The sequence below is a fragment of the Diplotaxodon limnothrissa genome, linkage group LG15 (assembly GCF_057381915.1).
Source record: "Diplotaxodon limnothrissa isolate DT_005_m linkage group LG15, D_limnothrissa_male_GT1.1, whole genome shotgun sequence".
Taxonomy (NCBI): domain Eukaryota; kingdom Metazoa; phylum Chordata; class Actinopteri; order Cichliformes; family Cichlidae; genus Diplotaxodon; species Diplotaxodon limnothrissa.
Window position 1 is genome coordinate 17,423,578 of NC_140610.1, and position 22,139 is coordinate 17,445,716.

The window sequence follows — 22,139 nt, forward strand, 5'->3', positions numbered from 1 at the left end:
CGGGCATTTTGACTACAGACCGGCCCACCAGGTATTAAAGCCATAAAGCCTTTGAATGAAAACAAATGCTGTTGTGACAGTGATGTACAGTCTTGTTGGTATATGTATGATTTCTATACATTTTACGTCAAATAAAAACTTTGGTTGTAAGATTTAGAGTTACCAGCTGTCAGCTGCTTAGAAAAGGATCCTGGTGTTATTTGTCTCTCAGAAACAGTTCATAACTTCCCTTCAACTCATTCATGTGAACTAAAAGGTAAACCTGTTTCTCCATCACCTGTTCAGCTCTGATGATTCAGTAAGGACATCTCCTGGTTTCATCTTCATGTTTCCCTCTCATCACATAACCAAACCGATATCATGACCAGCAGCTTTACAGCTGTGGCTCCAGCAAACATCAGCTGATACTAGAAATTAATATTAAATAAATTCTAACAACAGCTGATCAAGCTTAAACGTGCTGCTGTTGTTTAGAGCGACATCTGCTGGTTTCCTCTTTCTGGCGCAAAGTGGGCGATAAATAAACAAGAGAGAAAAGCCGATCAGCTGATCATTGATCAGTTTAATGATTGAAGTAGCAACAGGGGAGGCAGGGGGAGAGAATGAGAGAAGAAGAGGCAGCTGTGCAGCATAACGACAGAATAACTCCTTTGTGTCTTTTTTTTCATTATAGCTAAAGTCCGGGACAAACTGCGTCTCTTCTCAGCTCAATACGAAACGTGTAATATTTTCTCTGAATGAGGGACCATTCCATTTTTTTAAGGAGCCGTTGGCAACTCTACTAACTAACCTTATGAATAAAATAAAGTTCACTATCAGTAACATCATAGCACCCACCCAGCTGTATAAAAACTCCGTCAAGCTGGCTAGAACGCAGCACGAGTTATTGCAACTGACAGTAAAAAGTCAGCACAACGAAAATAAACTCCACCTAAACTTGGTTTATATCTGACCCAGATAGACTGCAGGTCATAACTTCTTACCTGAAGTTCAGTTCACCTGACACTCGGACTGGCGGCTGCCTCGGGTCTCTCCTCCTGCCTCCCCTTCCCTCATCCACCTGCTGGCCTCTGTGGAAGCTCCGTCATAGCCACCACCAAACAACTGAGTTATTTTTACACATCGACCTGCATCTGGCCAATCCACCACCTCTCATTGTTCATGCCATTACAAAAAAAAAATAAAAAATAAGTCACCAGGCATATGCCCGGTATGCCCGATGGCCAGTCCAGCTATGTTAACCTGCAACCAAATCTGCAGCTCCATACAGCAATGTTACGACTTAGATTATATCTTATAACTCATAACTCTTATGTTAGCTGCCCTCAGTAGCATACTGTCTGAAATATTCGATGGCTGCAATAATTCTTTAAGTGTTATTTTTTCCTTGGTATTCTAATTTCACCGAAGTTTACTAAACTCAACAAACTTAATATTACTTACCGGGACATTTATTCTGTCCTCATTTTCTTTCACCGAAAAATTGTTTCCTGCTGTGCCGTCTTTCGTGCTTGGCTCTCCTACCTTTGCTAACGTGATGTAGCGCAGAAGCCAATGCTGCATTCACTTACACTCAGATATCTCAGCTTCACCGTGAAAACATAATCGGACATTTGATATTTGATTGAATTTTATTGTTTTGCCTTTGGGGTGGCACCTGGGGTGGCCAGTCTGGTTGGGGGGTGGCCTGTGCCCCCCCCAGGCCACCCCGCTGGACACGCCACTGACTGTGCGTTCATCATTTGTTTGAAGCCAGCTCACCTCCTGCAACCTCTTTTCCGAGAATACGCGCTTCTTTTGTGGTTTGGACTCCTTCTGACATTTCTTTGGAGGTGGAGGAACACCAAAGTAATTACTTAAAGGAGCTTGCTTCTTCGACATCGTTAAGAGTTCTAAACAAATGTCTGTCCTCCTCCTGAAAATCTTATGCACACAAACACGCATTGCAACTTCTTATCTTGTGCGCGTTTTTTATTTTGACAGCGAATGCGCACCTGCGGACCACTTATGTGCAGCCCTGGTTATTTAGCTTGTCATATTGCAGTCACAGAAACCATAAAGCTGCACTTTCTTTTTGCCTTATAGTCTGATTTGTCATAACTTTTCTGTTTTGTGGTCACTTCTTCACCCTGACCTGTCTTATTTGGCTCAGCAGGACTAAAATATATATCCTGCTGCTTTTACACATGCACTCACATAACGCTCAGCGATTCTCTGCACGATCAACCTCTCACATGTTTAAGCTTTCTGCGGGAGATTTCACTTGTCATGTTTGCATAGTAAGCTAATGATTGATAAGACAATGTCGGAGGAATTGGTGCGCAAATTATCGTCACTCACAGATCAGTGCTGTCGCTCTCTATACACAGTTCGCGCGATTGCAAAGTGAAAGCAAAAAACTAGTGCAAATTCAAACGCGATCTCAATATGTCACATATTGACAGTGGCTCACCGATGCCAATGACATAATTACCCAGCTACATTTCTGAAAGAATGCAAAAGCATTGACATATATTTTTCCTTCCTATGATAACCCGACGGGCAGAGCAGAGATAGATTTTGGCAGCCCGACTGGAAAAATCGCTAGCCCCGGGACGTCGGGCTAGCGATTTTGCGAGCCCTTAAAGGAGTCCTTATCACATGCATATCAATGTAATGAATATTAAATAAAGATGTAAAAAGGCAAAAGTAATCCATTTTATAATATGGCCAATGCCATATTGAAAATACAACATATTTTTAGAGTAAGATAGGAAAATATTGTTTGTTTTTCTGCAAAATTACCATGAAATTAGAGAATACTTCAAATTACTTATGCACAACTTAAGTTTACTTACAGTATTATTATTTCCTTGTTCATGTAAAAACATAAACCCTTTATTCTGGTCTGCCTACGTTTAAGTATTTAAGTGCAATTACATTATAATTTTAAATGTAACACATTGGAATTTCATTTAATTACAGGAATTTCCCCCTTAGTTTCGAGCCGTATTATAAAGTGCTATCCATAAAACCCCTAATTACTGTATCAATCTTGTTTATTAACACGGGCTTCCTGCTTCAGTCTCTGTGCATGCTGATGTAAAACGGGGTGTTTGAGTAAGAAAAATGATCACGGCAAAACACAACACAGGTCCTGAGAGAAAGGCAGAAGACCAGTGCTTCAGAAACCAGTTAATCCTAGTATGAGATGTGTTTTAAGTAGTCCAGAGTGTACTGTTGCAGTTATTGTTTCATCCCCAAAGTGTCAGCTGTTAAACTTTAAACTCGATCAATTTGAACACAAAGTTCTTAGAGGGCATTCAGGTGTGACACTCTTACAGAGAGCGCACAGAGATTTTAAAGTGGTTTTATTTATTTTTTTTATTTTTGGACAAATTAAAGTGAAATCATTCTCTGTATTGAATAGTCTTTACTACAGTTCTGTAACATATGCCAGATTTGACAGAACATTAAACCAAGCATAACAAACAAAAGTACATATACATGAATTTTCTGCATTTATTTCAGCAATTTATTGGCTTCTTTAGGTTCTATTACTTAAATACAGCTTAACAAACTGCATCTGAAAATTATCTTACCACAGCTCAGAATCTATATCGTAAGGATATCTCAATAAGACAGAGTGTGAACTTCCTGCTAGAGAAGTTTTCTTCACTAAGTTTAAGGACTGACTTAATCTGAGCACAGAATGTAAACAAACAAAGATGCTGGTATTCTACTTAACTCTTACTCTGCTCTCTGTTGTTCTTCTCCACTTGTGGTTTTTCACTCACAGCTCAGAACCTCTTGTTTCTTCTGATTTGAAGGCACCATGAACAACACAGCAAACCTGACCTCACATCAAGATTTGTGGCGCAATGTGACGATTGGAAACACCACCTGGGTTTACCGTCCTGCTGTGAACTCTGCTCTTAATGATGCCATTTCAGCAGTGGTTATAATCATAATCATCATCAACATGGTTTCACTTGGATGCACCATGGAGGCGTCTAAGATCAAGGTGACCAAGATCAGCAGTGAATTCAAATGTATATGTGGTTTGTGTATATGCAAAAAAGCATTGTGACAAAGCTTGAAAAAATTGCTAAAAGCTGTGGAAAGTCATTACGCCAGCTGAAATCAGTAAATAGAAAGCAATCCTGCCGCTTAATGCAAACTAATTTCAGCAGTTTCAGTCCCAAGCCTATAAAAAGGTGTCTCATTACCAAGGTGTCACACAAGAAACATCAGATGAAGGGTAAAACCAACAAGATTTCTCAAGACCTTCGCAGCCTTATTGTTCCAAAACATAGTGATGGCATTAGTTACAGATAAATGTCTAAACTAGCGAAGGTTCCAGTGTAGCACTATTGGGGCCATAATTTGGAAGTGGAAAGAACACAATTTCACCATAAAATGGACATGACCAGGTGCTACCAGACAGACGAGAGAAAAGAAACATCAGAAGAGTTCAAGTCCAAGAGTCAAGGACAGAAAGACCTGGAATCAGCAGGTACGATTGTTTCAAAGAAAACAATACGTAATGCATTAAAACGCCATAGTCTGTAAGCATGCTCATGAAGCAAGACTCCATTGCTGAACAGAAAGCATTTTGAAACATGTTCAAAGTTTGCTGAACAAAATTTAGACACATCTGTGAAATACCGGGGGAATATAATTTGGTCAGACCAAAACAGAACTCTTTGGATGCCGTAATGCACACCATGTTTGGAGGTCAAAAGGCACTGCACATTACCCTAAAATCACCATACCGACAGTGAAGTTTGAAGGTGGGAACATCATGGAGTGGGGGTATTTTTCAGCATATGGCATTGGCATGCTTCATATAATTGAAGGAAGGATGAATGGAAAAATGTACCGGGACATTGTTGATGAAAATCTGCTGTCATCTACCAGGATGATGACGATAAAACAAGGGTGGACGTCCCAAACACAGATCCAAGGAAACTCTGTTAGTTATGGATATGCCTGGTTTAAATTTCTTTGTGTGGATTGGATGGGTTGTTAGTGACATCTGCCTTTGAAATGATGTCAGTACCACCTTTAGAAATATATTCACTTAGCAAATTGGTAAAGTGTTCAATACTTATTCAATACTGCCTTTGAAATGGCAAGGTGTCACCTGAGTGAGCCGGAATAGGTGGCAAGAGTGAGGCAAGACTATACTTCTCTGCTCCGACTGCTGCCCCATGACCTGAACCTGGATAAGCATCAGGAAATGGAAGGAAGTAAGGAAGGAAGGAAGGACTGATTATTTTTACTCAAACTGGAATAAAATCTTCAAATATTTACAGATACAGGATTTTGGAATAATACTTATTGCTATGAATACAGAAAACTGAAAGTTTACCTTTTTGAATTGAAATGAACTTTTTAACATTTTGAAGTGTGTTTATATATCCAGTGATATTATTTCTGATCAGTTTTCTACCTTCTTCTGTTTCCAGTATCACCTCATGAAACCTAAGGGGGTGGCTATTGCAGTTGTGTCCCAGTATGTGATCATGCCTCTTACAGCCTTTTGCTTGGCTAAGGTTGGTATTACGTTAAATAAGATTAGAAATAATACTTCATATAAAGTTAGTTCCCCACAAAATCTTTGAAGAGATTCATAATAAAAATAAGAAAACTATATAAACTGACTTAACCAGAAAGAAGATTAATATTAAAATAAATCAATTTAAAAAAAAAAAAAAAAGCATTTTCTTTTTCCATGCTGTCGGCATACTTCACAAGAGCTCTCATTTTGGGTAATAAAGATCTTTATGATATAAAGGGGCCTGATTATTCATGATTTTTTTATGTGAGGAAAATCATTTTAAATTCAATTCTGAATTTAACAGGGAACCAATGAAGAGAAGCTAATATGAGGGAAATTTGATTTCTCTTTCCAGTGTCATTTAGTACTCTTGCTCTTCACCCTATAATACATAGTGGCCCAATATAATTGAATTTGTGTTGCTGTACCAGAATATAACTGACACCAGATCAGCACTTGTATCACTGTTAAACCTTGTTACTGGCACCCTGTAAGAGGTTATTGTGATTTTGTGTTACAGGGGTTCCAGTTGAGTGATATAACAGCTGTGAGTGTTCTGGTCTGTGGCTACTGTCCTGGAGGACAGTTCTCCAACACATTGACTCTGGCACTAAAGGGGGACATCAACCTCAGGTACACATGAGAAGTTATATTCTTGTAATACATTTATATTAAAAATGTAATTTGAGGTGATCATAACCCTTGTCTTTCCCTTCAGCATCGTGATGACTTCCTGCTCCATGTTGTTGGCTATGGGTATGATGCCTCTCCTGCTCTACATCTACTGCAAGGGTTTCCCCAGTGTGCGGAACGCTGTCCCGTATGTTCAAATCATCTTATCGTTGGTCTTGACCCTTGTCCCGTGTGGCATCGGCATCCTCATCAACACCTACAGGCCACAGTATTCAAAGAGGGTCACAAAGGTTTGTGAAGAGAATGAAGGTCAGACAGATCACTAGAACTGATTAACAGTGTTGATTAATCAGTTGGTGCAGGGATGGCAAATAAAGACTTTAATAACTGATATTTGTTATATTGTTTAACAAAAAACAAAAGACAACAGAAAACCTCACCTTCAGCACACTCCAGACATCAGTCTTAACACTTTAATGAAGCTTTGCTGTGCTGTGTTTGTAGTGTGTTTGTGTTTGTGTTTGTGTTTACTTCAACAGAAACAGACATTTGCAATTTATGTGCACACAGCATGTGAGCAACATTTAAAAACCCCTTGAAGATCTCCAGACATCATGCTCTTAGGGAGGTGACGGGTGGTCGCAACTTTTCTTACAGTGGGAGAGGGGCAAGGATGAGCTTGGCTGAAGGTATAGAGATATATGATGTTCTGTTCAATGTTCTTTGTGTAAGAGTGTCTGTGATAGGGTATATAAGATGTAAGGGCGGTGGCCACAATTCAGAGATGATCCTAGTGTTTTGGCTGGGATGTTTCTCTCCATATTGCAATATGTTATTAAACAATTTCAAAACGCTCACCTGGTTTGTTGCAGGTCATTGTTAAAATTTCCATAACAATTTGGCGTTGTCGAGCAGGGTTCCTCATGTTACAGGTATAGCCCTTTAATGAAGGCTGTGGAAGGATGTGTGGGACTGCTCCTGGAGGTGTGTGTCTGAGTGAGGGAGCGAGGAAAACAAGGGGATCACGAGTATCTACGGAAGAAACAGAAAGTAAAGGCATTAAAAAATATAACAACTCCCACAGCAGCCCGAGGTGTGTGCGATGCTCGTTCTGAGTAAATTGTTGGAGCCCACTGTACACGGTGTTTACGCCTTGGAAGAAAATAAAGTTCCGGTGAAGCAGTTTTCCTATGCCTCCTTCTGTCTCTTCAATAGCAAAGTTGACCTGTGCAGTAAGCTTGTTACCGACTACGAGCCAGTCACGGAACCCGAAGTAACAGCCAGAGGTCTTCTTACTACGGTTTGGGGCCACGGACCTGGTGAGGCAACACTAGGGGCTCTTTTCCAGGATTAAACTCTGCAAAGTGCCAAGAGAGAAGGGGAGCAAACTTTATTTTTTCTCAGACAGCAGAGAGAATGGGGGCGCCGGGCGATGCTGAAGGGGACGACAAGGTAATACACTTCAATAACATTAGCAACCCATTTTTGTCAGAATGCCCATGAAGTGGCAAAGTTAATATGGACCGTGCTAATGACAGAAACAATAAGATCTGTAGTGGCAACCCCTTCATCACAGGCATGGAACTAACGTCAATGGCAAGCGTAGCAGCAGCCAATATGACAGGATTTGAAGCTGCATGGCATCTCACCCCGCCACTTTCAACTCACACCAACCCTTTCTTAACCCCAGTAGCAAAGCAGAATGCAGTGTGTAGCGAGTTTAAGCAGTTTTAGTACTCAGATTGTGAAGGCCCTGGAAATATTACATCTACACCACTTACAGTGGGACAGCATGGCACACATGATCACCTTTCTTGGATTATTACATCCCCCTCATGCAGCCAGCCATTCACCACCATGAACTGTACCTGCAATGTCCCTATAAAACCACAGTTTACTGAGAGCAGCCCCGGTTTCACACACGTTGCCCATTGCGGACTGGCAGGCCTGCTGAGGTACTATGGTGATGTCTTCTCCACTGGCCCAAATGACCTTGGTCGCATCAGTGTCGTCCAGCATGACATCTTGACCACACCAGGTTCACCAGTTAAACACTCGCCATGCAGGATGGCAACAAATAGTGGCCAACCAGCAAGTACAGCAGAGCCTAGAGGCTGGGTCAGCTCAGCCTAGCAATAGCAGCTGGGCTGTTCCAATTGTGATGGTGAAAAAGAAAGATCAGAGTCCCCAACTGTGTGTGGTCTATAGACCACTAAATGAGCGAACTCTTAAAGACGCTTGACCCCCGCCACACATCCAGGATACCCTTGACACGCTTTCTACTGCCAAGTACTTCAGTACACTAGACCTGACATCAGGATACTGGCAGGTAGAGATGGGCTCCAGAGCCTGAAAAGATAAGATAAGATACCTTTACGGGTACAAAAAGCAGCTGCATTTTGTACCCGTAAGGGATTGTTCTAGTGGAATGTGATGCCTTTTAGGCTATGCAATGCACCGGCCACATTCCAAAGGCTTATGGACAGAGTCCTGGCTGGGCTGCAATGGGAGACGTGTTTAATTTACCTTGATGACATCATTGTCCTGGGTCAGGTTAGCACCCAGATCCTGGATCGGCTCGAGCAAGCGTTCATCATATTGCGTGGAGCCAACCTAAAACTGAAGCCATCTAAATGCTGCCTGTTCCGGGAGCAGGTTGCCTATCTGGGCCAAATCATCTCTGCTGGAGGTATTTCCACAGATTCCCAGAAAATTCAACAAGTGATGGAATGGCCTGCACAGCGGACCGTCACAGCGGCAGTACAGCAGCCCCTGTCCTGGGTTACCCTCTGGACCAGGGTGACTTGTTCCTCGACACTGATGCCAAAGATTGTTGGATCGGAGCAATCCTTTTCCAAGTGCAAGGGGGCGAAGAGCAGACCCTGACTTATTGGAGCAGGTGGCTGTCAGCTACCGAACAAAACTACTGCACGACCAGGCGAGAGGTTCTAGCAGTTGTGGCATTCACTTCCCACTTCAGACAGTATCTGCTGGGTAGGCCATTCACTGTCCAGACTGACCATAGCAGCCTTTGCTAGCCTTAGAGATAGGGCGAGAAGTTCAGCCATCAGGGAGGGGCTCAGAGTAGAGCAGCAACTCTTCCACATCGAAAGGCACCAGTTGAGGTGGTTTGGGCATCTGAGAAGGATGCCTCCTGGGTGCGGTGTTCCAGGTATGTCCCACCGGGAGGAGATTATATCTCTCAGCTGGCCTGAGAACGCCTTGTTCTGCCGGACAAGCTGGAAGGTGGCTGGGGAGAGGGAGGTCTGGGCTTTCCAGCGGCTGCTGCCCCCGCAACCTGGTCCCGGAGAAGTGGAAGAAGATGAATGGATGGGATGGACCAGCAACATACAAGATATTTGTCACAATTTTGTATATAAATAAAAAACAAACAAAAGCTGATATATATGTATATATGACATTTTGCAGAGAATGTCACAATTTATTAATAAAAACACAGTAAATAGTGGTGACAAAATTGGGCTTGAAGGCCTTGAAGGCCTGATTTACTCCTTGAATCATACATTTAATTTATCTCTGAGACAAATAAAAAAAGAAGAAACAGACAAAAATGAGAGGTTTGGGGGTAAGTACATGGACTCGAACACCACCAACAACAAGCCGCTCTGGTCTTTCGGGAGCTTTCAATTGATCGTGATTTCCACCCATGACTTCACATATAATATCCAAGTACAGCACACACACAAACCACTCCAGCTCTACACAATATGTAGATTACTTGTGGTCGGAACAACATATATGTTCTGAGATGAAAATATTACTTCTAAATAGAGGAGACATTATTTAAAAACTAAAATAAAGTGTCTTGTAGTGCTATAGTATTATAATATTCTATTTTATTTTAGTTTTATTTGGAGGAGGATGGTCTCCTCTGTAGGTGCTGAAGTCAGCTGTGCACTAGATGGCACCTGTGGACAACCAGAGGCCTCCATGTGTCATTTGAATCATATAAAAGGAGTGGCAACACAAAAGGAGTTTATTTTATGACAAAGAGACGAGAGCAGAGCAAAGGAAGAATCTGACCTAAAAGGTAAACCAAGCATTGAATACACCTGTAAACATATCTGTCAACTGTTTATTTCTTGAAAATCATCGTGAGTTTTTTCATTTTTTCTGCTTTCTGCAGAATAACTATTAGGTTTAGGTGTGCAATTCTCACCTGCAGCAAACTCCAGAAGTCAGTCTTGACTTTTTTATGAAGCATTGGTGGGCTATAGTGTTTTTTCATACAGCACAAAATGAATAGAAAACACACATGTGCAATCTTGTGAAAGCAATTTGTGTGCACACAGCATGTGGACAAAGGAGTGCGCAATTTGAAACAATTAAATGCTGCGTGTTGTTTCTCAGTAGTGCACAGGTTAACCAGATTGAAGTAGCTTCCAGTGAGGAATATGCATTGTTTAGTTAATTACTTAATTAGTTAGTTAAACATGTTGTACCCAAGTGTTAAAAGTCAAGAAAAGATTCAGTGTATTTGCACCGTATGTATGTATGTTAGAAATGGAGAAGAAAGTGAACTTTTAAATCACTTGAATTAAATTCCTGCAGGACATGTTCTGTTTCTAGCTTAAATTAACTCTGCGCCATTCCTAAAATTACTTTTACTGAAACATCAGCTTGTTCCGCATGATCATTTTGACACAGCCAACCTTACATAATCTATCATGTAGTCGTCTTCTAACAAATGGGACTAACAAAGGTTATCTTATCTGGTAATCTTATCTTTACATTGGGAAGCAAAATCTGAGTTTACAGCACCATATATGTCTTGAAAGACGTTCCAAAAGAACTTTGAGGCATTTCAAATTTTGACAGTTTGCAGCACATGTAACTTTGATTTTCAAAGCTGGCAAAGTTTTTGTATTGCAATTAATTTTAAGTGGTGTCTAAATTCTGGGTAGTCTCAAGGATAGGAGACAAACTATACTGTAAGTAATTTTAAGTATTGCATAATGTCTTGTTAATTTTGTGGAAAATCTCTTCATCTTACAGTTGTTGTTTCAACTTGTAAATGCGTTATCATTTCCGAGATGTGGGCTGTATAATGGAGCAGAGTAACATTGCTGGTTTCTTACAGGAAAGGAGACCCTCCTTTGTGAACAGTGATTGTAAAAAACAAACAAATTAAATTAGACGTGGCTCCATCATTATAAGGTCATAAGCCTGCAAATTTTGTTGGTATTAAGTTTTTCTTAAACTTTGGTAAGGGAAAACAGTCCTCAATCTCATGCACATCAGTGTAGTGAGTATTAAATACAGATGTTAAAAAAATGATGTAAAAGGTCAAATTATGCATTTCATAATATGACCAACACCCTGGAAAATACAACATATTTTCAGAGTAAGATAGGAAAATATTGTTTGTTTTTCTGCAAAATTACCATGAAATTAGAGAATACTTCAAATTACTTATGCACAACTTAAGTTTACTTACAGTATTATTATTTCCTTGTTCATGTAAAAACATAAACCCTTTATTCTGGTCTGCCTACATTTAAGTATTTAAGTGCAATTACATTATAATTTTAAATGTAACACATTGGAATTTCATTTAATTACAGGGGAATTTCCCCCTTAGCTGCGAGCCATATTATAAAGTGCTATCCATAAAACCCCTAATTATCAATCTTGTTTATTAACACGGGCTTCCTGCTTCAGTCTCGGTGCATGCTGATGTAAAACGGGGTGTTTGAGTAAGAAAAATGATCACGGCAAAACACAACACAGGTCCTGAGAGAAAGGCAGAAGACCAGTGCTTCAGAAACCAGTTAATCCTAGTATGAGATGTGTTTTAAGTAGTCCAGAGTGTACTGTTGCAGTTGTTGTTTCATCCCCGAAGTGTCAGCTGTTAAACTTTAAACTCGATCAATTTGAACACAAAGTTCTTAGAGGGCATTCAGGTGTGACACTCTTACAGAGAGCGCACAGAGATTTTAAAGTGGCTTTATTTATTTATTTTATTTTTGGACAAATTAAAGTGAAATCATTCTCTGTATTGAATAGTCTTTACTACAGTGCTGTAACATATGCCAGATTTGACAGAACATTAAACCAAGCATAACAAACAAAAGTACATATACATGAATTTTCTGCATTTATTTCAGCAATTTATTGGCTTCTTTAGGTTCTATTACTTAAATACAGCTTAACAAACTGCATCTGAAAATTATCTTACCACAGCTCAGAATCTATATCGTAAGGATATCTCAATAAGACAGAGTGTGAACTTCCTGCTAGAGAAGTTTTCTTCACTAAGTTTAAGGACTGACTTAATCTGAGCACAGAATGTAAACAAACAAAGATGCTGGTATTCTGCTTAACTCTTACTCTGCTCTCTGTTGTTCTTCTCCACTTGTGGTTTTTCACTCACAGCTCAGAACCTCTTGTTTCTTCTGATTTGAAGGCACCATGAACAACACAGCAAACCTGACCTCACATCAAGATTTGTGGCGCAATGTGACGATTGGAAACACCACCTGGGTTTACCGTCCTGCTGTGAACTCTGCTCTTAATGATGCCATTTCAGCAGTGGTTATAATCATAATCATCATCAACATGGTTTCACTTGGATGCACCATGGAGGCGTCTAAGATCAAGGTGACCAAGATCAGCAGTGAATGCGAATGTATATGTGGTTTGTGTATATGCAAAAAAGCATTGTGACAAAGCTTGAAAAAATTACACGTAAGCAGGATTTTCGAGGATGTCCTTATGCCTGACAACACATTCCAGTTCCTGCAAGGAAATGCTGGCCATGTTTAGATAAAAAGGATAAAATAAGTAAATATGGTTAATGTGAAATTCTCACCACATGTCGGCAGCAAACCATGCAATCCATTCATGAGAAATGACACAGGGATAAAAGTTGTAAACACATAAACATGAAGAAAAGGAGGTGCTAAAAGCTGTGGAAAGTCATGACGCCAGCTGAAATCAGTAAATAGAAAGCAATCCTGCCGCTTAATGCAAACTAATTTCTGCAGTTTCAGTCCCAACTGAGCCTATAAAAAGGTGTCTCATTACCAAGGTGTCACACAAGAAACATAAGATGAAGGGTAAAACCAACAAGATTTCTCAAGACCTTCGCAGCCTTGTTGTTGCAAAACATAGTGATGGCATTAGTTACAGATAAATGTCTAAACTAGCGAAGGTTCCAGTGTTGCACTGTAGGGGGCATAATTTGGAAGTGGAAAGAACATAATTTCACCATAAAATGGACATGACCAGGTGCTACCAGACAGACGAGAGAAAATAAACATCAGAAGAGCTCAAGTCCAAGAGTCAAGGACAGAAAGACCTGGAATCAGCAGGTACGATTGTTTCAAAGAAAACAATAAGTAATGCATTAAAACGCCATAGTCTGTAAGCATGCTCATGAAGCAAGACTCCATTGCTGATGAGAAAGCATTTTGAAACATGTTCAACGTTTGCTGAACAAAATTTAGACACATCTGTGAAATACCGGGGGAATATAATTTGGTCAGACCAAAACAGAACTCTTTGGATGCCGTAATGCACACCATGTTTGGAGGTCAAAAGGCACTGCACATTACCCTAAAATCACCATACCGACAGTGAAGTTTGAAGGTGGGAACATCATGGAGTGGGGGTATTTTTCAGCACATGGCATTGGCATGCTTCATATAATTGAAGGAAGGATGAATGGAAAAATGTACCGGGACATTGTTGATGAAAATCTGCTGTCATCTACCAGGATGATGACGATAAAACAAGGGTGGACGTCCCAAACACAGATCCAAGGAAACTCTGTTAGTTATGGATATGCCTGGTTTAAATTTCTTTGTGTGGATTGGATGGGTTGTTAGTGACATCTGCCTTTGAAATGATGTCAGTACCACCTTTAGAAATATATTCACTTAGCAAATTGGTAAAGTGTTCAATACTTATTCAATACTGCCTTTGAAATGGCAAGGTGTCACCTGAGTGAGCCGGAATAGGTGGCAAGAGTGAGGCAAGACTATACTTCTCTGCTCCGACTGCTGCCCCATGACCTGAACCTGGATAAGCATCAGGAAATGGAAGGAAGGAAGGAAGGAAGGAAGGAAGGAAGGAAGGAAGGACGGACTGATTATTTTTACTCAAACTGGAATAAAATCTTCAAATATTTACAGATACAGGATTTTGGAATAATACTTATTGCTATGAATACAGAAAACTGAAAGTTTACCTTTTTGAATTGAAATGAACTTTTTAACGTTTTGAAGTGTGTTTATATATCCAGTAATATTATTTCTGATCAGTTTTCTAACTCCTTCTGTTTCCAGTATCACATCATGAAACCTAAGGGGGTGGCTATTGCAGTTGTGTCCCAGTATGTGATCATGCCTCTTACAGCCTTTTGCTTGGCTAAGGTTGGTATTACGTTAAATAAGATTAGAAATAATACTTCATATAAAGTTAGTTCCCCACAAAATCTTTGAAGAGATTCATAATAAAAATGAGAAAACTATATAAACTGACTTAACCAGAAAGAAGATTAATATTGAAACAAATCAATTTAAAAAAAAAAAAAGCATTTTCTTTTTCCATGCTGTCGGCATACTTCACAAGCAGAGCATTCTCACTCCCGAGGCGTAACATGTCGACGTTTTGTCACGTCCCCCGGCGTTCCTGAGGAACGCGAAAGGAGACCTTCGGCGTTCTTATGGTACGCGGCGGGTTATGGCTGGAATCCAGTGCAATGACGCTCCCGCGGGAGTAGACGTTCCAGCCCTGTATTCCAGCCCTAAACCTAACCTTATCCCTAGCCCTGACCATAACCTTATTCCTGACCTTAACCAGGACTTTAATGATGTTAAATAGCGTGTTTCTAAGCGATTTGAAGAAAAAGAGCGAACATGTGTAGGTTCAGTCCAGACGGTTCTCATATTTCCTCTTTTTCCGAGGTCGTCATTTAGGAACGTGGTGGGTAGCCGAAAACGTAATATGGTGACGATTTGTCACCTAGCGTAAAATGTTACGCTTTGGGAGTGAGAATGGGTTGTCACAAGAGCTCTCATTTTGGGTAATAAAGATCTTTATGATATAAAGGGGCCTGATTATTCATGATTTTTTTATGTGAGGAAAATCATTTTAAATTCAATTCTGAATTTAACAGGGAACCAATGAAGAGAAGCTAATATGAGGGAAATTTGATTTCTCTTTCCAGTGTCATTTAGTACTCTTGCTCTTCACCCTATAATACATAGTGGCCCAATATAATTGAATTTGTGTTGCTGTACCAGTATATAACTGACACCAGATCAGCACTTGTATCACTGTTAAACCTTGTTACTGGCACCCTGTAAGAGGTTATTGTGATTTTGTGTTACAGGGGTTCCAGTTGAGTGATATAACAGCTGTGAGTGTTCTGGTCTGTGGCTGCTGTCCTGGAGGACAGTTCTCCAACACATTGACTCTGGCACTAAAGGGGGACATCAACCTCAGGTACACATGGGAAGTTATATTCTTGTAATACATTTATATTAAAAATGTAATTTGAGGTGATCATAACCCTTGTCTTTCCCTTCAGCATCGTGATGACTTCCTGCTCCATGTTGTTGGCTATGGGTATGATGCCTCTCCTGCTCTACATCTACTGCAAGGGTTTCCCCAGCGTGCGGAACGCTGTCCCGTATGTTCAAATCATCTTATCGTTGGTCTTGACCCTTGTCCCGTGTGGCATCGGCATCCTCATCAACACCTACAGGCCACAGTATTCAAAGAGGGTCACAAAGGTTTGTGAAGAGAATGAAGGTCAGACAGATCACTAGAACTGATTAACAGTGTTGATTAATCAGTTGGTGCAGGGATGACAAATAATGACTTTAATAACTGATATTTGTTATATTGTTTAACAAAAAACAAAAGACAACAGAAAACCTGTGGATTCTGTCATCTTAAATATTAGGATTTACTGATTGTTTTTCACTTGACAGACAGAGAAATTGAATAACTCTAGACATCAAGCTGTGAACTGATACAATTCCAGAGACTTGATAATTCGTAAGGCTTTGGAGACTTTGGACACACATCAGATCTCCAAAGAAAAAAGCATGCTGAATATCTATAATAATGTTAAATGGGTAATGTGTTAGGAATGAAGAAATTCCATCTGATGGAAACGAGAATCATTAACCTATAGAGGTGAATTCAAAGACACCCGAAAATCAAAGAAAAAAGAATATCTAAAAGGTTAGTGCATTTTGCTGAAATTTCATTGTAGTTTGTAGCTTGTCTAAGGATCTCAAACAAATACCTAATGGTAGTCAGAGTGCTGTTGCCTAGCCTGTAGAGGTCTCTGCATTCCTTTGATAAGCCCCCGCTAACCATCACTGACCCACCTGCTCTCATCTGTGAAAAGCACAGGGTGGACCTGCCAATTCCGGCATTCCATGGCAAATGTCAAATGAGGCTCCACAGCGTCAGGGAATGAGCAGAGGTGTCACGGTCTGCGGCGGGCGGACCGTGTGTGGGAGTGTGAGGTTCCAGGTGCAGACATAGACGAAGAGACAGTACTGAACTTGAAACGAAAAGCGAGCCTTTATTTGGGCTGATTAACGTGGAAAACAACAGAAAGTACAGAGGCAAAACTAAACTAGAAGCTGAACTGGGAAAACTAAGAACTGACACTAAACTCAGACAGCAGGGAAAGTGAAGACAGGGTGACAACGATGCATATGGGAGACTACTATGAACAGGACTCTGTGCTGGAACAACAAAGAACTATGAAACGTATACTGTACACGTAAGCAATATGACCAGCACAGAGTCCTGAAACCTGGCGTAACATGGGGGAAGTTGAACAGACGACGCGGCCACGAACAAAGGAAGACTGAGGACTTAAATACACACATGAGGTGATCAGGGGAAGTGGAGACACATGAGAACACAGCTGACTAGAAGGAAACATAATGACAATACAGGGGAGAGTAACACTAACTACAATGAACAAAGAACACCATACTCTTTCAAACTAAAACAGGAAACACAGAGACATAGACATGGAGATAGAACATGAACTTAACCTAACCAGAGACATGAAACATGACAGGTAGACACACGGACCAGGGAGAGATGACAAAAGGGACTAAGAAACCAAGGACTAAACTGCAAACTAGAAAACAACTAGATGCGTTAAACTACACATGTGGATATAAAAAATATATATTAGAACTTAAACACTGGGCCTCATGGCCCAGTACCGTGACAAGAGGGCCCACTAGAGGACGTCTGGCCCTCAGGCCACCCTTATGAAAGAGACATTCACACAATTTTATAGGGCTCTGACAATGCTCATCCCGTTCCTCCTTGCACAAAGGAGCAGATACAGGTAGAGCAGGGGAAGCTACCTGAACGCTACTCCCACAGAGGTCATTATATTTTTAATAATTTTACATCTTCACTCCGTACAACACTCTAGCTCCTCTGGAAAAAAGAAAAAGACTCAAATAGGAAGTACTTGACTCCCTGGTATAACTTTCAAACGGGCATCTTAAAGCAGATAACTCGTAGGCTGGAGAGGAAATGGTGTCTCACTCATTTACAGGATCAGCCAGGAAAATATTTTTTGGCTCAATAAAAAAAGAGGATTTAAAATCCTCCTGATCACATACAAGGTCTTAAATCTTGAATCGACTTTTAAGACTTCGTAATACCATTTCACCTTAATAGAGAACTTCTGCTCTCAGACTGCAGGCTTAGTTGTGGTTCCCAGAGTATTTAAAAGTAGAATGGGAGGCAGAGCCTTCAGCTGTCAGGCTGTTGCCTCTTCTGTGAAACCAACTCCCAGTTTGGATTCGGGAGATGGACACCCTCTCTATTTTTTAAGATTAAGCTTAAAACTTTTGACAAAGCTTATAGTTAGGGCTGGATCAGGTGATCCAGAAGCCTCCCTTAATTATGCTGCAATAGGTCTAGGACATAGGTGTCAAACTCTGGCCTACTTACATTTGGCCCGTGAAGCCATACCAAATTACTATCAGAGAGGGCCTACTGGTATTATACAGCTAATATATATATTGTTTAGTATTAAGCTTTGCTTGAGTCCATAAGAAAAGATTCATTCTCATATCTGGAGGAATAAATATATTTCAATAAATATTAACGTTAGCCCGCGACTTTGTTCCAGTTTTGAATTTTGGCCCACTTTGTATTTGATTTTGACACCCCTGGTCTAGGATGTTGGGGCTTCTGATGAAGTGTTTCTTCTTTACTTACTATGTGTTTATACACCACTCAGCATTTAATCATTGGTTATTATTAATCGATGGCTTGTGACTTTGTCCTGTTTTCCTCCTCTCAATCCGAACTGGTCACAGCAGATGGCCACCCCTCAGTGATCCTGGTTTTGCCGGAGGTTTCTTCCTGTTAAAAGGGAGTTTTTACTTTCCTCTGTGGCCAAAGCGATTGCTCATAGGGGTCATATGATTATTGGGGTTTTCTTTGTTTTCAATGTATTATTGTAAGGTCTTTACCTTACAATATAAAGTGCCTTGAGTTGCCTCAATTCAACTTGAGTTTAGTTGAATTGACAACAGTCAGAAATGATGAGGTTGGAAAAATCCCAATGGCCTCCATTTCTGTTTTGAGTGTTGTCTTGTTGTTGATTTCATCAACATCCGAGCCACTAAAACCAATTAACAACCCCCTCTGCTACTTAACTGATCAGATCAATATCCCAGAAGTTTCATTTACTTGATACTATACTCTGAAAAGTATTCCTTTAATTTTTTGAGCAACATAGAACCGAAAAAGAAGTCAAACACTGATTTATTCCCTCTCTTGTTTCTGTTGTTAGGTAGGCATGATTATCTTGCTGATTTTTACTGTGGTGACCTTGACCTTAGCTATTATTGCAAACGGACGCTACATCCTGACTGTGCTGTCTCCTTCACTCTTGGCCATCGCTGGTCTCATGCCTTTGATAGGCTACTGCTTTGGATATGTCTTCTCTGCGATCTTCAGACTCAGCCAAAGGTAGGTTATTTGGTTATTCAGTCATTGATCGATATTATCGACATTGATGATCCTATGAGGTTTGGAAAAATATATAGATAGATCTCTCTCTCTATATATATATAGAGAGAGACAGACACACAGGCAGGTAGATAGATATGACTTGTAAATAATCCTTCCATATGCCTTCAGGGAGCGGAGGACCGTTTCCATGGAAACAGGCTGTCAGAATATTCTGCTGTGCTCCACCATATTGAAGGTAGCCTTCCCTATCGAAGTGGTGGGTCCTCTGTATCTATTCCCGGGAGTCTACTTTGTGTTTCAGTTCTTCGAGGCGGCGATGATCATCATGCTGTTTTGGTGCTACCAAAGGTTCAAGAGAAAGGAGAAAGGTAAGAGTGACAGCAGGTTTCAGAGGTTACATTTTACCACAGGCCTTTTATTACACAAGATAAAAAAAACCCAAGAGTTTACAGATGTCTGGCTGATCATTATTTCACAAAAATTCAACTGTGAATTGATCAAGTGTGGGTTGACTCACTGAACTACATCCAGGTTGCAGCATCTCAGATTGGAGGTGTAACTACAGGGGTCCAACAAAGAATGGCCATCTCAGAAGATGAGTCCAACAAAGATTTAACCATCTCAGGGACAGTTACAGGAGGGTTTGCATTACTGAAGTTGCCATATTTCAAATATATTAGATTAAACATCGACCGTGGCTCAGGGGGTTGGGAATCGCATCTGTAACCGGAAGGTCGCCGGTTCGATCCCTGGGCTCTCTGTCCTGGTCGTTGTGTCCCTGGGCAAGACACTTTACCCTACTTGCCTACCGGTGTTGGCCAGAGGGGCCGATGGCGCGATATGGCAGCCTCGCTTCTGTCAGTCTGCCCCAGGGCAGCTGTGGCTACAACTGTAGCTTGCCTCCACCGTCCAAAGACATGCAGCTTGAGGGGATAGGTTAATTGATTAATCCAAATTGCCACTAGGTGTGAATGTGCGAATGAATGTGAGTGCGAATGGTTGTCTGTCCCTGTGTGTTGGCCCTGCGACGGACTGGCGACCTGTCCAGGGTGTACCCTGCCTCTCGCCCTATGACAGCTGGGATAGGCTCCAGCGCCCCCCGCGACCCTGAAAAGGATAAGCGGAAGCGAATGGATAGATTAAACATTTTTAAATTTTGTGTTTGAAGAAATTTTTCTGCTCTATGCTTGTGTAGTGCTAAAAGTATTAGCACTACACAAGCATAGAGCAGAAAAATACAGATATATTCTTTATTGTACCTTTATGGGCTTGTAAATTGGGCGATACCTTCTAAGGTACTCTTGTTGTTCCCTTTCATGTTGTAGGTTATGGTGACCAGTCTTGAACCACTAATGGCAATATTATACTCATGTACTGGTACCCAAACTGACCTTTCTAAAAAGGTGCCACGTTAGATACAGTGTAATTTATTCTATATATTCTCCAGCCGGCTCAGGGAGCGGCAGCTATCTGCAGCGATTGGTTGGGTTGTAGTGGAGGAAGACCTAGTTTACCTAGTTATTCTAGACACAGGAACTTGAATACATAGTACATTACTAAACACACAGTCTGTGGTTGAAGCAGCAGAAAAAAAAGAGGCAGAGAAAATGAACAATTCCACCATCAGGTGTGGATGAGCGAAAACAATACACAAAATTGTGACCTGAGTCATAACAAACTGCAAGCACCAATGAGCCCACAAAAAGGTTTCTGGCTAAGCGTCTCTGCTGCCTGTTCTTGTTTTCAATTCTACACACGAAAAAAATGGCAAAACGGCGCCAAAACACTCCATCGAAGAATAACTTTGTGATTGTGTTTTGTTTACCAAATTTTAGAATTTTACATCTAACCACAGATTGAGCAACTTTTGTGTCAAATCTTGGTTTGTGTTAACGCATCTGCTTATCTGATCCACAGAGCCTTACCAGCCTGCGGCCACTGGAGAGGATTTGAAAGAGTCTGATGTGTGATGTCAATTACCACTCATATATTTCTCTATTAGCGTGCACTGTTACACCAAAGGGGCTCCAGATGAAGGAAACAAAATCATACAGCTTACTGAACAAACAGAAAAATGTGCAACTGTATTTCTTGATTATTATACCATCTTGTTATGAAACTTGTTAATGTTGCAGTAACTTCATTTACAAAGCACCAGTGAAAAGAAAATCCAGTTTTAAATAAATTTTTGAAAAATTAGAGGTCTCTTTTCCTATGTCATACAAACACAACATTTTAGCTTAAAATAAATTCATTATGTACATAAATGTACTTTTTCCAAGATCTTGTCCACCAAGTACCAACATTATCACTGAGAGAGAAGCTATGGAAGCATCTAAAAGAAGCATCAAAAGTTTCCCGGATAAATAGTTGGATAAATATGTGGAGTTGTCTGTGAGGAATCATCTGCTTCTTAATGTAAAAAAAGATCAGACAGACAGTGATCAACTTCAGACGGGAGAGCATGATGATGTGGTGGAGTACAGGTATCTGTCCATAGAGTGGGTGTACACAAACAGGGGTGAGCAAGGAAACAAATTTATTGATTTAGAGGAGCTTATTGAGTAATAGTTAATATTTTTCCTTTTATTTACTCATTTATTTTCATGAAAGTATTTCCAAGAGGAGGAGCTTCTTTAGCACTTCTTGAGATGCTTAACTCACCTGTGCATTAGATGGCACTTCTGCACAAACAGAAGCTTCCATGTGTCATTTGAAACAGACAAAAGGAGTAAGGAGTGACAAGGAATTGATTTTATGACACAGAGAAAAGCGAAGAACGTGGCCCAATAGGTAAACATAGCATTATATACACCTGTAAACATATTTCTCATGTTTAAACTGCAGCTGTTCATTTCTTGAAAATCATCTGGAGGATTTTGGTCATTTCTTCTTTTTCTGCTTTCTGCAGAGAGACTTCTAGGTTTAGGCGTGCAGTTCTCACCTTCAGCACACTCCA

The 22,139-nt window shown here is 40.5% G+C and overlaps 2 protein-coding genes across 3 annotated transcripts; both read left to right on the forward strand.

Moving 5' to 3' along the window:
• The first annotated feature begins 3,814 nt into the window (after positions 1-3,814).
• Positions 3,815-6,501, forward strand: LOC146617344 (hepatic sodium/bile acid cotransporter-like). The gene is made up of 4 exons (XM_085373277.1): positions 3,815-4,003; positions 5,451-5,537; positions 6,063-6,175; positions 6,261-6,501. Exons 1-4 carry the CDS (start codon positions 3,815-3,817, stop codon positions 6,499-6,501), a joined length of 630 nt encoding a protein of 209 aa, XP_085229403.1.
• A 6,106-nt stretch (positions 6,502-12,607) lies between these two features.
• On the forward strand, positions 12,608-21,150 carry LOC146617345 (hepatic sodium/bile acid cotransporter-like). 2 transcript variants are annotated; one of them, XM_085372843.1, is made up of 7 exons: positions 12,608-12,796; positions 14,485-14,571; positions 15,534-15,646; positions 15,732-15,936; positions 18,999-19,177; positions 19,349-19,548; positions 21,098-21,150. In XM_085372843.1, exons 1-7 carry the CDS (start codon positions 12,608-12,610, stop codon positions 21,148-21,150), a joined length of 1,026 nt encoding a protein of 341 aa, XP_085228969.1. The 2 variants fall into 2 exon arrangements, with proteins under 2 accessions (XP_085228969.1, XP_085228970.1); XM_085372844.1 differs by having other exon boundaries at positions 19,349-19,415; positions 21,098-21,133.
• The last annotated feature ends 989 nt before the right edge of the window (positions 21,151-22,139 follow it).